General features: G+C 47.7%; 1 protein-coding gene across 2 annotated transcripts in view; it reads left to right on the top strand.

Moving 5' to 3' along the window:
• The window catches only part of LOC106580977 (neurobeachin), a 313133-nt gene that overhangs the window by 66937 nt on the left and 227715 nt on the right, over window positions 1–18481 (top strand). For both annotated transcript variants that reach the window (XM_045703701.2, XM_014162593.3), the window contains exons 6-7: window positions 15347–15473; window positions 17316–17435. In XM_045703701.2, the coding sequence (XP_045559657.2) occupies window positions 15347–15473; window positions 17316–17435 (247 nt within the window). The remainder of the gene's footprint in view (window positions 1–15346; window positions 15474–17315; window positions 17436–18481) is intronic.

Genomic DNA, 18481 nt, shown 5'->3' with positions numbered 1-18481 from the left:
AACTCTAGTCTTTGACGTCTGACCTGTGGGGACCCAGTAACTCAAGTGTGTGATGTCTGACCTGTGAGGAACCAGTAACTAGTGTTTGATGTCTGACCTGTGGGGACCCAGTAACTCTAGTGTTTGATGTCTGACCTGTGGGGAACCAGTAACTCTAGTGTTTGACGTCTGACCTGTGGGGAACCAGTAACTCTAGTGTTTGACGTCTGACCTGTGGGGAACCAGTAACTCTAGTGTTTGACGTCTGACCTGTGGGGAACCAGTAACTCTAGTGTTTGACGTCTGACCTGTGGGGAACCAGTAACTCTAATGTTTGATGTCTGACCTATGGGGACCCAGTAACTAGTGTTTGATGCCTGACCTGTGGGGAACCAGTAACTCTAGTGTTTGATGTCTGACCTGTGGGGACCCAGTAACTAGTGTTTGACGTCTGACCTGTGGGGAACCAGTAACTCTAGTGTTTGTTGTCTGACCTGTGGGGACCCAGTAACTCTAGTGTTTGACGTCTGACCTGTGGGGACCCAGTAACTCTAGTGTTTGACGTCTGACCTGTGGGGAACCAGTAACTCTAGTGTTTGATGTCTGACCTATGGGGACCCAGTAACTAGTGTTTGATGCCTGACCTGTGGGGAACCAGTAACTCTAGTGTTTGATGTCTGACCTGTGGGGACCCAGTAACTCAGTGTTTGATGTCTGACCTGTGGGGAACCAGTAACTCTAGTGTTTGATGTCTGACCTGTGGGGAACCAGTAACTCTAGTGTTTGACGTCTGACCTGTGGGGACCCAGTAACTCTAGTGTTTGATGTCTGACCTGTGGGGAACCAGTAACTCTAGTGTTTGATGTCTGACCTGTGGGGAACCAGTAACTAGTGTTTGATGTCTGACCTGTGGGGACCCAGTAACTCTAGTGTTTGATGTCTGACCTGTGGGGAACCAGTAACTCTAGTGTTTGATGTCTGACCTGTGGGGAACCAGTAACTCTAGTGTTTGATGTCTGACCTGTGGGGACCCAGTAACTCTAGTGTTTGACGTCTGACCTGTGGGGACCCAGTAACTCTAGTGTTTGATGTCTGACCTGTGGGGAACCAGTAACTCTAGTGTTTGATGTCTGACCTGTGGGGAACCAGTAACTCTAGTGTTTGATGTCTGACCTGTGGGGACCCAGTAACTCTAGTGTTTGATGTCTGACCTGTGGGGACCCAGTAACTCTAGTGTTTGATGTCTGACCTGTGGGGAACCAGTAACTCTAGTGTTTGATGTCTGACCTGTGGGGACCCAGTAACTCTAGTGTTTGATGTCTGACCTGTGGGGACCCAGTAACTCAGTGTTTGATGTCTGACCTGTGGGGAACCAGTAACTCTAGTGTTTGATGTCTGACCTGTGGGGAACCAGTAACTCTAGTGTTTGACGTCTGACCTGTGGGGAACCAGTAACTCTAGTGTTTGACGTCTGACCTGTGGGGAACCAGTAACTCTAGTGTTTGACGTCTGACCTGTGGGGAACCAGTAACTCTAGTGTTTGACGTCTGACCTGTGGGGAACCAGTAACTCTAATGTTTGATGTCTGACCTGTGGGGACCCAGTAACTAGTGTTTGATGCCTGACCTGTGGGGAACCAGTAACTCTAGTGTTTGATGTCTGACCTGTGGGGACCCAGTAACTAGTGTTTGACGTCTGACCTGTGGGGAACCAGTAACTCTAGTGTTTGTTGTCTGACCTGTGGGGACCCAGTAACTCTAGTGTTTGACGTCTGACCTGTGGGGACCCAGTAACTCTAGTGTTTGACGTCTGACCTGTGGGGAACCAGTAACTCTAGTGTTTGATGTCTGACCTGTGGGGACCCAGTAACTCTAGTGTTTGATGTCTGACCTGTGGGGACCCAGTAACTCTAGTGTTTGATGTCTGACCTGTGGGGACCCAGTAACTCTAGTGTTTGATGTCTGACCTGTGGGGACCCAGTAACTCTAGTGTTTGATGTCTGACCTGTGGGGACCCAGTAACTCTAGTGTTTGATGTCTGACCTGTGGGGAACCAGTAACTCTAGTGTTTGACGTCTGACCTGTGGGGACCCAGTAACTCTAGTGTTTGACGTCTGACCGGGGACCGTAACTCTAGTGTTTGACGTCTGACCTGTGGGGACCAGTAACTCTAGTGTGTGATGTCTGACCTGTGAGGAACCAGTAACTAGTGTTTGATGTCTGACCTGTGGGGACCCAGTAACTCTAGTGTTTGATGTCTGACCTGTGGGGAACCAGTAACTCTAGTGTTTGACGTCTGACCTGTGGGGAACCAGTAACTCTAGTGTTTGACGTCTGACCTGTGGGGAACCAGTAACTCTAGTGTTTGACGTCTGACCTGTGGGGAACCAGTAACTCTAGTGTTTGATGTCTGACCTGTGGGGACCCAGTAACTCTAGTGTTTGACGTCTGACCTGTGGGGACCCAGTAACTCTAGTGTTTGACGTCTGACCTGTGGGGAACCAGTAACTCTAGTGTTTGATGTCTGACCTGTGGGGAACCAGTAACTCTAGTGTTTGACGTCTGACCTGTGGGGACCCAGTAACTCTAGTGTTTGATGTCTGACCTGTGGGGAACCAGTAACTCTAGTGTTTGATGTCTGACCTGTGGGGAACCAGTAACTAGTGTTTGATGTCTGACCTGTGGGGACCCAGTAACTCTAGTGTTTGATGTCTGACCTGTGAGGAACCAGTAACTCTAGTGTTTGATGTCTGACCTGTGGGGAACCAGTAACTCTAGTGTTTGACGTCTGACCTGTGGGGACCCAGTAACTCTAGTGTTTGACGTCTGACCTGTGGGGACCCAGTAACTCTAGTGTTTGACGTCTGACCTGTGAGGACCCAGTAACTAGTGTTTGACGGCTGACCTGTGGGGAACCAGTAACTCTAGTGTTTGATGTCTGACCTGTGGGGAACCAGTAACTCTAGTGTTTGACGTCTGACCTGTGGGGAACCAGTAACTAGTGTTTGACGTCTGACCTGTGGGGAACCAGTAACTCTAGTGTTTGACGTCTGACCTGTGGGGAACCAGTAACTCTAGTGTTTGACGTCTGACCTGTGGGGAACCAGTAACTCTAGTGTTTGATGTCTGACCTGTGGGGACCCAGTAACTAGTGTTTGATGCCTGACCTGTGGGGAACCAGTAACTCTAGTGTTTGATGTCTGACCTGTGGGGACCCAGTAACTAGTGTTTGACGTCTGACCTGTGGGGAACCAGTAACTCTAGTGTTTGTTGTCTGACCTGTGGGGACCCAGTAACTCTAGTGTTTGACGTCTGACCTGTGGGGACCCAGTAACTCTAGTGTTTGACGTCTGACCTGTGGGGAACCAGTAACTCTAGTGTTTGATGTCTGACCTGTGGGGACCCAGTAACTCTAGTGTTTGATGTCTGACCTGTGGGGAACCAGTAACTCTAGTCTTTGACGTCTGACCTGTGGGGACCCAGTAACTCAAGTGTGTGATGTCTGACCTGTGAGGAACCAGTAACTAGTGTTTGATGTCTGACCTGTGGGGACCCAGTAACTCTAGTGTTTGATGTCTGACCTGTGGGGAACCAGTAACTCTAGTGTTTGACGTCTGACCTGTGGGGAACCAGTAACTCTAGTGTTTGACGTCTGACCTGTGGGGAACCAGTAACTCTAGTGTTTGACGTCTGACCTGTGGGGAACCAGTAACTCTAGTGTTTGATGTCTGACCTGTGGGGAACCAGTAACTCTAGTGTTTGACGTCTGACCTGTGGGGACCCAGTAACTCTAGTGTTTGACGTCTGACCTGTGGGGAACCAGTAACTCTAGTGTTTGATGTCTGACCTGTGGGGAACCAGTAACTCTAGTGTTTGACGTCTGACCTGTGGGGACCCAGTAACTCTAGTGTTTGATGTCTGACCTGTGGGGAACCAGTAACTCTAGTGTTTGATGTCTGACCTGTGGGGAACCAGTAACTAGTGTTTGATGTCTGACCTGTGGGGACCCAGTAACTCTAGTGTTTGATGTCTGACCTGTGAGGAACCAGTAACTCTAGTGTTTGATGTCTGACCTGTGGGGAACCAGTAACTCTAGTGTTTGATGTCTGACCTGTGGGGACCCAGTAACTCTAGTGTTTGACGTCTGACCTGTGGGGAACCAGTAACTCTAGTGTTTGACGTCTGACCTGTGGGGAACCAGTAACTCTAGTGTTTGACGTCTGACCTGTGGGGAACCAGTAACTCTAGTGTTTGATGTCTGACCTGTGGGGACCCAGTAACTAGTGTTTGACGTCTGACCTGTGGGGAACCAGTAACTCTAGTGTTTGACGTCTGACCTGTGGGGAACCAGTAACTCTAGTGTTTGACGTCTGACCTGTGGGGAACCAGTAACTCTAATGTTTGATGTCTGACCTGTGGGGACCCAGTAACTAGTGTTTGATGCCTGACCTGTGGGGAACCAGTAACTCTAGTGTTTGATGTCTGACCTGTGGGGACCCAGTAACTAGTGTTTGACGTCTGACCTGTGGGGAACCAGTAACTCTAGTGTTTGTTGTCTGACCTGTGGGGACCCAGTAACTCTAGTGTTTGACGTCTGACCTGTGGGGACCCAGTAACTCTAGTGTTTGACGTCTGACCTGTGGGGAACCAGTAACTCTAGTGTTTGATGTCTGACCTGTGGGGACCCAGTAACTCTAGTGTTTGATGTCTGACCTGTGGGGACTCCAGTAACTCTAGTGTTTGATGTCTGACCTGTGGGGACCCAGTAACTCTAGTGTTTGATGTCTGACCTGTGGGGACCCAGTAACTCTAGTGTTTGATGTCTGACCTGTGGGGAACCAGTAACTCTAGTGTTTGATGTCTGACCTGTGGGGAACCAGTAACTAGTGTTTGATGTCTGACCTGTGGGGACCCAGTAACTCTAGTGTTTGATGTCTGACCTGTGAGGAACCAGTAACTCTAGTGTTTGATGTCTGACCTGTGGGGAACCAGTAACTCTAGTGTTTGATGTCTGACCTGTGGGGACCCAGTAACTCTAGTGTTTGACGTCTGACCTGTGAGGACCCAGTAACTAGTGTTTGACGTCTGACCTGTGGGGAACCAGTAACTCTAGTGTTTGATGTCTGACCTGTGGGGAACCAGTAACTCTAGTGTTTGACGTCTGACCTGTGGGGAACCAGTAACTCTAGTGTTTGATGTCTGACCTGTGGGGACCCAGTAACTAGTGTTTGACGTCTGACCTGTGGGGAACCAGTAACTCTAGTGTTTGACGTCTGACCTGTGGGGAACCAGTAACTCTAGTGTTTGACGTCTGACCTGTGGGGAACCAGTAACTCTAATGTTTGATGTCTGACCTATGGGGACCCAGTAACTAGTGTTTGACGTCTGACCTGTGGGGAACCAGTAACTCTAGTGTTTGATGTCTGACCTGTGGGGACCCAGTAACTAGTGTTTGACGTCTGACCTGTGGGGAACCAGTAACTCTAGTGTTTGATGTCTGACCTGTGGGGACCCAGTAACTAGTGTTTGATGCCTGACCTGTGGGGAACCACTAACTCTAGTGTTTGATGTCTGACCTGTGGGGACCCAGTAACTAGTGTTTGACGTCTGACCTGTGGGGAACCAGTAACTCTAGTGTTTGTTGTCTGACCTGTGGGGACCCAGTAACTCTAGTGTTTGACGTCTGACCTGTGGGGACCCAGTAACTCTAGTGTTTGACGTCTGACCTGTGGGGAACCAGTAACTCTAGTGTTTGATGTCTGACCTGTGGGGACCCAGTAACTCTAGTGTTTGATGTCTGACCTGTGGGGACCCAGTAACTCTAGTGTTTGATGTCTGACCTGTGGGGACCCAGTAACTCTAGTGTTTGATGTCTGACCTGTGGGGACCCAGTAACTCTAGTGTTTGATGTCTGACCTGTGGGGACCCAGTAACTCTAGTGTTTGATGTCTGACCTGTGGGGAACCAGTAACTCTAGTGTTTGACGTCTGACCTGTGGGGACCCAGTAACTCTAGTCTTTGACGTCTGACCTGTGGGGACCCAGTAACTCTAGTGTGTGATGTCTGACCTGGAGTAACTCTAGTGTTTGACGTCTGACCTGTGGGGAACCAGTAACTCTAGTGTTTGACGTCTGACCTGTGGGGAACCAGTAACTCTAGTGTTTGACGTCTGACCTGTGGGGAACCAGTAACTCTAGTGTTTGACGTCTGACCTGTGGGGACCCAGTAACTCTAGTGTTTGACGTCTGACCTGTGGGGACCCAGTAACTAGTGTTTGATGCCTGACCTGTGGGGAACCAGTAACTCTAGTGTTTGATGTCTGACCTGTGGGGAACCAGTAACTCTAGTGTTTGACGTCTGACCTGTGGGGAACCAGTAACTCTAGTGTTTGACGTCTGACCTGTGGGGAACCAGTAACTCTAGTGTTTGATGTCTGACCTGTGGGGACCCAGTAACTCTAGTGTTTGACGTCTGACCTGTGGGGACCCAGTAACTCTAGTGTTTGACGTCTGACCTGTGGGGAACCAGTAACTCTAGTGTTTGACGTCTGACCTGTGGGGAACCAGTAACTCTAGTGTTTGACGTCTGACCTGTGGGGACCCAGTAACTCTAGTGTTTGATGTCTGACCTGTGGGGAACCAGTAACTCTAGTGTTTGATGTCTGACCTGTGGGGAACCAGTAACTAGTGTTTGATGTCTGACCTGTGGGGACCCAGTAACTCTAGTGTTTGATGTCTGACCTGTGAGGAACCAGTAACTCTAGTGTTTGATGTCTGACCTGTGGGGAACCAGTAACTCTAGTGTTTGATGTCTGACCTGTGGGGACCCAGTAACTCTAGTGTTTGACGTCTGACCTGTGAGGACCCAGTAACTAGTGTTTGACGGCTGACCTGTGGGGAACCAGTAACTCTAGTGTTTGATGTCTGACCTGTGGGGAACCAGTAACTCTAGTGTTTGACGTCTGACCTGTGGGGAACCAGTAACTCTAGTGTTTGATGTCTGACCTGTGGGGACCCAGTAACTAGTGTTTGACGTCTGACCTGTGGGGAACCAGTAACTCTAGTGTTTGACGTCTGACCTGTGGGGAACCAGTAACTCTAGTGTTTGACGTCTGACCTGTGGGGAACCAGTAACTCTAGTGTTTGATGTCTGACCTGTGGGGACCCAGTAACTAGTGTTTGATGCCTGACCTGTGGGGAACCACTAACTCTAGTGTTTGATGTCTGACCTGTGGGGACCCAGTAACTAGTGTTTGACGTCTGACCTGTGGGGAACCAGTAACTCTAGTGTTTGTTGTCTGACCTGTGGGGACCCAGTAACTCTAGTGTTTGACGTCTGACCTGTGGGGACCCAGTAACTCTAGTGTTTGACGTCTGACCTGTGGGGAACCAGTAACTCTAGTGTTTGATGTCTGACCTGTGGGGACCCAGTAACTCTAGTGTTTGATGTCTGACCTGTGGGGACCCAGTAACTCTAGTGTTTGATGTCTGAACTGTGGGGACCCAGTAACTCTAGTGTTTGATGTCTGACCTGTGGGGACCCAGTAACTCTAGTGTTTGATGTCTGACCTGTGGGGACCCAGTAACTCTAGTGTTTGATGTCTGACCTGTGGGGAACCAGTAACTCTAGTGTTTGACGTCTGACCTGTGGGGACCCAGTAACTCTAGTCTTTGACGTCTGACCTGTGGGGACCCAGTAACTCTAGTATGTGATGTCTGACCTGTGAGGAACCAGTAACTAGTGTTTGATGTCTGACCTGTGGGGACCCAGTAACTCTAGTGTTTGATGTCTGACCTGTGGGGAACCAGTAACTCTAGTGTTTGACGTCTGACCTGTGGGGAACCAGTAACTCTAGTGTTTGACGTCTGACCTGTGGGGAACCAGTAACTCTAGTGTTTGACGTCTGACCTGTGGGGAACCAGTAACTCTAGTGTTTGACGTCTGACCTGTGGGGACCCAGTAACTCTAGTCTTTGACGTCTGACCTGTGGGGACCCAGTAACTCTAGTGTTTGATGTCTGACCTGTGGGGAACCAGTAACTCTAGTGTTTGACGTCTGACCTGTGGGGACCCAGTAACTCTAGTCTTTGACGTCTGACCTGTGGGGACCCAGTAACTCTAGTATGTGATGTCTGACCTGTGAGGAACCAGTAACTAGTGTTTGATGTCTGACCTGTGGGGACCCAGTAACTCTAGTGTTTGATGTCTGACCTGTGGGGAACCAGTAACTCTAGTGTTTGACGTCTGACCTGTGGGGAACCAGTAACTCTAGTGTTTGACGTCTGACCTGTGGGGAACCAGTAACTCTAGTGTTTGACGTCTGACCTGTGGGGAACCAGTAACTCTAGTGTTTGACCTCTGACCTGTGGGGAACCAGTAACTCTAGTGTTTGATGTCTGACCTGTGGGGAACTATTAACTCTAGTGTTTGACGTCTGACCTGTGGGGACCCAGTAACTCTAGTGTTTGACGTCTGACCTGTGAGGACCCAGTAACTAGTGTTTGACGTCTGACCTGTGGGGAACCAGTAACTCTAGTGTTTGATGTCTGACCTGTGGGGAACCAGTAACTCTAGTGTTTGACGTCTGACCTGTGGGGAACCAGTAACTCTAGTGTTTGATGTCTGACCTGTGGGGACCCAGTAACTAGTGTTTGACGTCTGACCTGTGGGGAACCAGTAACTCTAGTGTTTGACGTCTGACCTGTGGGGAACCAGTAACTCTAGTGTTTGACGTCTGACCTGTGGGGAACCAGTAACTCTAGTGTTTGATGTCTGACCTATGGGGACCCAGTAACTAGTGTTTGATGCCTGACCTGTGGGGAACCAGTAACTCTAGTGTTTGATGTCTGACCTGTGGGGACCCAGTAACTAGTGTTTGACGTCTGACCTGTGGGGAACCAGTAACTCTAGTGTTTGTTGTCTGACCTGTGGGGACCCAGTAACTCTAGTGTTTGACGTCTGACCTGTGGGGACCCAGTAACTCTAGTGTTTGACGTCTGACCTGTGGGGAACCAGTAACTCTAGTGTTTGATGTCTGACCTGTGGGGACCCAGTAACTATAGTGTTTGATGTCTGACCTGTGGGGAACCAGTAACTCTAGTCTTTGACGTCTGACCTGTGGGGACCCAGTAACTCAAGTGTGTGATGTCTGACCTGTGAGGAACCAGTAACTAGTGTTTGATGTCTGACCTGTGGGGACCCAGTAACTCTAGTGTTTGATGTCTGACCTGTGGGGAACCAGTAACTCTAGTGTTTGACGTCTGACCTGTGGGGAACCAGTAACTCTAGTGTTTGACGTCTGACCTGTGGGGAACCAGTAACTCTAGTGTTTGACGTCTGACCTGTGGGGAACCAGTAACTCTAGTGTTTGATGTCTGACCTGTGGGGACCCAGTAACTCTAGTGTTTGACGTCTGACCTGTGGGGACCCAGTAACTCTAGTGTTTGACGTCTGACCTGTGGGGAACCAGTAACTCTAGTGTTTGATGTCTGACCTGTGGGGAACCAGTAACTCTAGTGTTTGACGTCTGACCTGTGGGGACCCAGTAACTCTAGTGTTTGATGTCTGACCTGTGGGGAACCAGTAACTCTAGTGTTTGATGTCTGACCTGTGGGGAACCAGTAACTAGTGTTTGATGTCTGACCTGTGGGGACCCAGTAACTCTAGTGTTTGATGTCTGACCTGTGAGGAACCAGTAACTCTAGTGTTTGATGTCTGACCTGTGGGGAACCAGTAACTCTAGTGTTTGATGTCTGACCTGTGGGGACCCAGTAACTCTAGTGTTTGACGTCTGACCTGTGAGGACCCAGTAACTAGTGTTTGACGGCTGACCTGTGGGGAACCAGTAACTCTAGTGTTTGATGTCTGACCTGTGGGGAACCAGTAACTCTAGTGTTTGACGTCTGACCTGTGGGGAACCAGTAACTCTAGTGTTTGATGTCTGACCTGTGGGGACCCAGTAACTAGTGTTTGACGTCTGACCTGTGGGGAACCAGTAACTCTAGTGTTTGACGTCTGACCTGTGGGGAACCAGTAACTCTAGTGTTTGATGTCTGACCTGTGGGGACCCAGTAACTAGTGTTTGATGCCTGACCTGTGGGGAACCACTAACTCTAGTGTTTGATGTCTGACCTGTGGGGACCCAGTAACTAGTGTTTGACGTCTGACCTGTGGGGAACCAGTAACTCTAGTGTTTGTTGTCTGACCTGTGGGGACCCAGTAACTCTAGTGTTTGACGTCTGACCTGTGGGGACCCAGTAACTCTAGTGTTTGACGTCTGACCTGTGGGGAACCAGTAACTCTAGTGTTTGATGTCTGACCTGTGGGGACCCAGTAACTCTAGTGTTTGATGTCTGACCTGTGGGGACCCAGTAACTCTAGTGTTTGATGTCTGAACTGTGGGGACCCAGTAACTCTAGTGTTTGATGTCTGACCTGTGGGGACCCAGTAACTCTAGTGTTTGATGTCTGACCTGTGGGGACCCAGTAACTCTAGTGTTTGATGTCTGACCTGTGGGGAACCAGTAACTCTAGTGTTTGATGTCTGACCTGTGGGGAACCAGTAACTAGTGTTTGATGTCTGACCTGTGGGGACCCAGTAACTCTAGTGTTTGATGTCTGACCTGTGAGGAACCAGTAACTCTAGTGTTTGATGTCTGACCTGTGGGGAACCAGTAACTCTAGTGTTTGATGTCTGACCTGTGGGGACCCAGTAACTCTAGTGTTTGACGTCTGACCTGTGAGGACCCAGTAACTAGTGTTTGACGGCTGACCTGTGGGGAACCAGTAACTCTAGTGTTTGATGTCTGACCTGTGGGGAACCAGTAACTCTAGTGTTTGACGTCTGACCTGTGGGGAACCAGTAACTCTAGTGTTTGATGTCTGACCTGTGGGGACCCAGTAACTAGTGTTTGACGTCTGACCTGTGGGGAACCAGTAAATCTAGTGTTTGACGTCTGACCTGTGGGGAACCAGTAACTCTAGTGTTTGACGTCTGACCTGTGGGGAACCAGTAACTCTAGTGTTTGATGTCTGACCTGTGGGGACCCAGTAACTAGTGTTTGATGCCTGACCTGTGGGGAACCACTAACTCTAGTGTTTGATGTCTGACCTGTGGGGACCCAGTAACTATTGTTTGACGTCTGACCTGTGGGGAACCAGTAACTCTAGTGTTTGTTGTCTGACCTGTGGGGACCCAGTAACTCTAGTGTTTGACGTCTGACCTGTGGGGACCCAGTAACTCTAGTGTTTGACGTCTGACCTGTGGGGAACCAGTAACTCTAGTGTTTGATGTCTGACCTGTGGGGACCCAGTAACTCTAGTGTTTGATGTCTGACCTGTGGGGACCCAGTAACTCTAGTGTTTGATGTCTGAACTGTGGGGACCCAGTAACTCTAGTGTTTGATGTCTGACCTGTGGGGACCCAGTAACTCTAGTGTTTGATGTCTGACCTGTGGGGACCCAGTAACTCTAGTGTTTGATGTCTGACCTGTGGGGAACCAGTAACTCTAGTGTTTGACGTCTGACCTGTGGGGACCCAGTAACTCTAGTCTTTGACGTCTGACCTGTGGGGACCCAGTAACTCTAGTATGTGATGTCTGACCTGTGAGGAACCAGTAACTAGTGTTTGATGTCTGACCTGTGGGGACCCAGTAACTCTAGTGTTTGATGTCTAACCTGTGGGGAACCAGTAACTCTAGTGTTTGACGTCTGACCTGTGGGGAACCAGTAACTCTAGTATTTGACGTCTGACCTGTGGGGAACCAGTAACTCTAGTGTTTGATGTCTGACCTGTGGGGACCCAGTAACTCTAGTGTTTGACGTCTGACCTGTGGGGACCCAGTAACTCTAGTGTTTGACGTCTGACCTGTGGGGAACCAGTAACTCTAGTGTTTGACGTCTGACCTGTGGGGAACCAGTAACTCTAGTGTTTGACGTCTGACCTGTGGGGACCCAGTAACTCTAGTGTTTGATGTCTGACCTGTGGGGAACCAGTAACTCTAGTGTTTGATGTCTGACCTGTGGGGAACCAGTAACTAGTGTTTGATGTCTGACCTGTGGGGACCCAGTAACTCTAGTGTTTGATGTCTGACCTGTGAGGAACCAGTAACTCTAGTGTTTGATGTCTGACCTGTGGGGAACCAGTAACTCTAGTGTTTGATGTCTGACCTGTGGGGACCCAGTAACTCTAGTGTTTGACGTCTGACCTGTGAGGACCCAGTAACTAGTGTTTGACGGCTGACCTGTGGGGAACCAGTAACTCTAGTGTTTGATGTCTGACCTGTGGGGAACCAGTAACTCTAGTGTTTGACGTCTGACCTGTGGGGAACCAGTAACTCTAGTGTTTGATGTCTGACCTGTGGGGACCCAGTAACTAGTGTTTGACGTCTGACCTGTGGGGAACCAGTAACTCTAGTGTTTGACGTCTGACCTGTGGGGAACCAGTAACTCTAGTGTTTGACGTCTGACCTGTGGGGAACCAGTAACTCTAGTGTTTGATGTCTGACCTGTGGGGACCCAGTAACTAGTGTTTGATGCCTGACCTGTGGGGAACCACTAACTCTAGTGTTTGATGTCTGACCTGTGGGGACCCAGTAACTAGTGTTTGACGTCTGACCTGTGGGGAACCAGTAACTCTAGTGTTTGTTGTCTGACCTGTGGGGACCCATTAACTCTAGTGTTTGACGTCTGACCTGTGGGGACCCAGTAACTCTAGTGTTTGACGTCTGACCTGTGGGGAACCAGTAACTCTAGTGTTTGATGTCTGACCTGTGGGGACCCAGTAACTCTAGTGTTTGATGTCTGACCTGTGGGGACCCAGTAACTCTAGTGTTTGATGTCTGAACTGTGGGGACCCAGTAACTCTAGTGTTTGATGTCTGACCTGTGGGGACCCAGTAACTCTAGTGTTTGATGTCAGACCTGTGGGGACCCAGTAACTCTAGTGTTTGATGTCTGACCTGTGGGGAACCAGTAACTCTAGTGTTTGACGTCTGACCTGTGGGGACCCAGTAACTCTAGTCTTTGACGTCTGACCTGTGGGGACCCAGTAACTCTAGTATGTGATGTCTGACCTGTGAGGAACCAGTAACTAGTGTTTGATGTCTGACCTGTGGGGACCCAGTAACTCTAGTGTTTGATGTCTGACCTGTGGGGAACCAGTAACTCTAGTGTTTGACGTCTGACCTGTGGGGAACCAGTAACTCTAGTGTTTGACGTCTGACCTGTGGGGAACCAGTAACTCTAGTGTTTGACGTCTGACCTGTGGGGAACCAGTAACTCTAGTGTTTGACGTCTGACCTGTGGGGAACCAGTAACTCTAGTGTTTGACGTCTGACCTGTGGGGAACCAGTAACTCTAGTGTTTGACCTCTGACCTGTGGGGAACCAGTAACTCTAGTGTTTGATGTCTGACCTGTGGGGAACTATTAACTCTAGTGTTTGACGTCTGACCTGTGGGGAACCAGTAACTCTAGTGTTTGATGACTGACCTGTGGGGACCCAGTAACTAGTGTTTGACATCTGACCTGTGGGGAACCAGTAACTCTAATGTTTGATGTCTGACCTGTGGGGACCCAGTAACTCTAGTGTTTGATGTCTGACCTGTGGGGAATCAGTAACTCTAGTGTTTGACGTCTGACCTGTGGGGAACCAGTAACTCTAGTGTTTGATGTCTGACCTGTGGGGAATCAGTAACTCTAGTGTTTGACCTCTGACCTGTGGGGAACCAGTAACTCTAGTGTTTGATGTCTGACCTGTGGGGAATCAGTAACTCTAGTGTTTGACCTCTGACCTTCCCTCTAAATCTGTAAGCAGATTATGACCAGAATTTGTTTTTAATTTCATTCACTTTTCAAGGTTTCAAGTTCATAAGCAGCTCTGTCTGAAGACTCATTACTCCTGATGATGTAGTGCAGTATAATGCTTAAAAGAGGAATGAGTCTTGATTAGAGAGATTAAAACCAGCCACTGTGTGTGTGTGTGTGTGTGTGTTTACAGGCTCTGATCAGAGGCAGGCTGCAGAGGGATGTACAGAGAAAGGGTATATGGGCTATAAGGGGGAGGTACAACGGTAATGACTATTAATGTAGACTCGAATGTCTGGCCAACACAGCCCATGTCTGATGGAGGATTGTGGGTAATTAACAGAGAGATCAATAGCCTAATTAACAGAGAGATCAATAGCCTCAAGAGGAGAGTTTATCTATTTATCCACTACTCCAGATAGATAGGGAGAGAAGTCCCTAAAGAGGAGGAGAGGAGGGTGTGGTGGCTAATTTCTGCATTACCAAATGAGGAGAGTTACAAACACACCAGTCTGAGTTAAACTACATCTTTAATACTTAAGATACTTTTGCAAAACCATCTTTGACTTTCAACGATTCACCATTTCTAATGACCCGTTAAGAGTGTTAACACAATGACTACTGAGATCTTTATATCAAGATCCACCCCCTTTTGACATGACAAACCACAGATAGTTAGGAATGGTTCACAAAGAAAGACTGTTTACTTTAGAGAGGAGTATCCACAGCCAGAAAGCATTCGCTATAAGTTATCGTTCAGTTTGGTCCCTATGACGAGGTTCTAAACTCATCCCTGGTACTTCATAGAACAAAAACACAATTTCATCCAATGGCATATATCAATTGTCAACTCTAGATACTCCCATCTCAAGCAAACCCCCTCTTGACCCCACTCCTGGACAAGCTCACTGAGGGGAGTGACTTGCGCACAGACATTGTGGAGGCAAATAATTGGTTCCCCATTAATCACGCCATCCCTTCACATGGTTTAAGAATAGGTAAAGACATTCACATATGAAGACAATGTTTCATTCTGTCCTCCTCTCTTGCTGACATTCTGCATAGCAACAGAGACATGTAAAAAAACAAGTCTGACCTCTCCCCTCTCTGGGCCCCAAGTGACTGAGTCCCAGCTAAGGGAAACGTGCAACTGAAAGACACCAGAATCCAAAGGATACATTCTAATGACAAGTATCTCACATAAGCATATTATGTTAATAAAACATCTTAATTATCTATGTTACCCAACTAATTCTGATTCATCCAACACAAGGGGAGTAGAGGAGGGAGTGGCGGAGAGAGGGTGAGGTAAAGAGAGGGATGACCAGAGTGGAAAGTTAATTAATTAGTCAGAAACAGACACAATAGTTACTATCATTATCCTTCTGGTGTGGATAGTGTTTGGTTGACATAAACCTGATAGATACAAGATAATCATTCCTTGAGTGAGAGAAAGGCATTATTTTTCCTGAGTATCTACAATGTGAAACATCAAATCGAGAGAGACAATCTGAAATTAGAAATGTAATGTTCGCACCTCGTAATTTTGATACTGTTTCTTTTGCAGCTTTCGCACGAGTAAAGGAATCGGCTACTCTGCACATTTCGTGGGCAACTGTCTGATCGTGACATCGCTGAAGTCTAAAGGCAAAGGCTTCCAGCACTGTGTCAAATATGACTTTCAACCTAGGAAGGTAAGAGATGCTTTGGCGGACGTCACTGGGCTTGTTTAATTGTACCATTTCAAACCGATACCAGAACCCAGGACCTCTGCCTTGCAAACACATGCGACTGCCCTGCTGAAACGTTCTTAGACACTTGCATCAACGAAACACTAGCAGTTCGGCCGTACAAGTGGAGACTACAAGGGTGATCAGGTTTCATCTGTTACCCTGGTAGTGATCAGTGATCAATGGTCAGTGTGCTTACACCAGCCTACAAGTCACATAGCTGATGATCAGTAGAGGGCTTATGCAGCAGTGTGCAGGTCCCATATGTGAGTGATGGTGTGTTGAGGTGCGGCTGATAGAATAGGATCATCAGTCTGCTGCTCTATAGGACTGTGTTGATCTTGTCAGAATGTTATGGATGAGGCCTGACCACCAGCCTGTTGCCTTGTGAGTACTATCAGGAAAATCCCTTAATTATCTCTGTTATATGTATTAAGCGTTTTAGGCTGTGTTTACACAGCCACCCTATCCAAATCCGATTTTCTTTCTGTATCCAATCTTTTGGTCACATTGAGTGTGACTGTCCACACTCAATGTGACCCATATCAGATTTGCGCATTCACACTGATGTTGCCTCTGAAGTAGCACATAGAGGCAATGCTCATTTCCTATTACTGTTCCTTTAAATGTGTCAAACTGCTTTGCTTTATCTTGGCCAGGTCGCAGTTGCAAATGAGAACTTGAAATTAAAAAAAAATAAATAAAAAAATGTTGAGGTGCTGGTCATGGTTCAGCAAGTCTTGTGCAAAAATAACTCTTCAGAGTAAAATATTATCTGATCTGTCCAGACTGAGGTCGCATATGGGGGATCGTGTTTGTATCAGGAATGGGATCCATGTATAAACTGGAAGTCAGAAGATGAGATTCCATGTAGTTTTGTGCTGTTTACACATTAGGGAAAAGATCAGTTAGGCATCAGATATGCAAATCATTGGCAAAAGACCTGAATTGGGCTGCATGTGTAAACGCAGCCTCCAAGTAGGAGAGCTGATCTAAAATCAGAGCTGATCTAGAATCCATGTAATCTTATTCATTGTGATCTAAAAGCTTAATCAATCCTAAATCAGCACTGAGATGCTTGATGCATACAGCCTCTGGCATATAACAGTGACAGCATCTTAATACAACTTTAGAAGATCTTTACAGCAAACCTAGTATACCTGTGGTTTGGGAAAGGCATGTTGTATATGGAGTACTGAATTATGCTGTGTTGGTTCAGTACATGTCATAATAGATCATATACAATGTGAGCAGTTTGACTTTATTAACAGATCATCAGGGACAGAAAATGCAGCGCAATTGTTAGGATAGACAAATATCTGTCACAACAAAACACTCCAAAACAAGCCTAGCCAGTAGCTGACAGTGTCTCCAGTCTCAACAGACCAGGGAGAGCGAGAACATCATAACCTGTGCTGTTTAACACTCTCACATGGACCTCCTCACAGGAACAGCTGGCTATGCGTTGAGATGAGATGAGAGTGTAGAGAGGAATGGTAATGTAGCTTGGGATGAGGTCAGAGCTACTGAATCACATGATCCTATTTGGTCTCTAGATGATCTGGGTGACTGCAATGCAAACACAATAGGCTGTGTTTAAAACCCTGTTCATACAGTGGAATTGAATGGGATGTACTTTCTAGTGTTATGTGTGGAGCTGCATGCTCACTCACTCACTCACTCACTCACTCACTCACTCACTCACTCACTCACTCACTCACTCACTCACTCACTCACTCACTCACTCACTCACTCACTGTCTCTCTCTCTCTCTCTCTCTAACCCTCTCTCCTCTCTGTGTTTCAGTGGTACATGATCAGCATCGTCCATATCTACAACCGCTGGAGGAACAGTGAGATCCGTTGCTACGTCAATGGTCAGCTGGTCTCCTATGGCGACATGGCCTGGCACGTCAACACCAGCGATGTGAGTATGCTCCTCATTGCTGATTGATTGGTTGACCGACTCTCCTGTCACTGCTTATTCCTGTTGTGAGGCCTCTACAAGGTCGTGTTCAGTACGGCACAGAGGCACATTTTGAACAGTTTTGAAACATTTCTTATTGGACAAGTGGAACTATAATCTGTTTCACTCCGTTTTCCCCTGTTTTCGTCCCCACTGAACACAGCCGTGGTGGTAGTAATATGTGTGGTTGTGATGGTTGTGTCTGTGATATCTGTGGTTGTGATGGTTGGGATGTTTGTGGTTGTGGTGTTTGTGTATGTAATGTTTGTGGCTGCAAGTGCAGCATTTGATCATATGCCACAGTTTGAAATCATCAGAGCCTGGGGCTCTGGTCAAAAGTAGTGCACTATATAGGGAATAGGGTGCCATTTGGGGCACACACCCGAGATGCATAAATCCTCTGTGGTGCTCATTGAGTTTCAGCGCTGTGGCAGATTTTACTCTTGGGAGCAGAGCTGCGTTTTTCAAAGCTTCTATTTGAATAACCATTTATCAGGGAGATGTTTGAAGAGAGGAAGGCCGTAGAAGAAGAGACAGGAAGGGAGGATGACAAATTGAGAGAATAGCTTCATGTAATGTAGGAGAAAGATGAAGGCTGCTATCTACAGAGTTAAGGATGGTGCTATCTACAGAGTTAGGGATGGTGCTATCTACAGAGTTAAGGATGGTGCTATCTACAGAGTTAAGGATGGTGCTATCTACAGAGTTAAGGATGGTGCTATCTACAGAGTTAGGGATGGTGCTATCTGCAGAGTTAGGGATGGTGCTATCTGCAGAGTTAAGGATGGTGATATCTACAGAGTTAAGGATGATGCTATCTACAGAGTTAAGGATGACGCTATCTACAGAGTTAGGGATGGTGCTATCTACAGAGTTAGGAATGGTGCTATCTGCAGAGTTAAGGATGATGCTATCTACAGAGTTAGGGATGGTGCTATCTACAGAGTTAGGGATGGTGCTATCTACAGAGTTAAGGATGATGCTATCTGCAGAGTTAAGGATGGTGC

The sequence above is a fragment of the Salmo salar genome, chromosome 20, assembly GCF_965601325.2.
Source record: "Salmo salar chromosome 20, fSalSal1, whole genome shotgun sequence".
In the NCBI taxonomy this organism is placed as follows: Eukaryota; Metazoa; Chordata; class Actinopteri; order Salmoniformes; family Salmonidae; genus Salmo; species Salmo salar.
The sequence above is the reverse complement of the archived record's forward strand: the minus strand, read 5'-3'. Positions and strand labels throughout refer to the sequence as shown.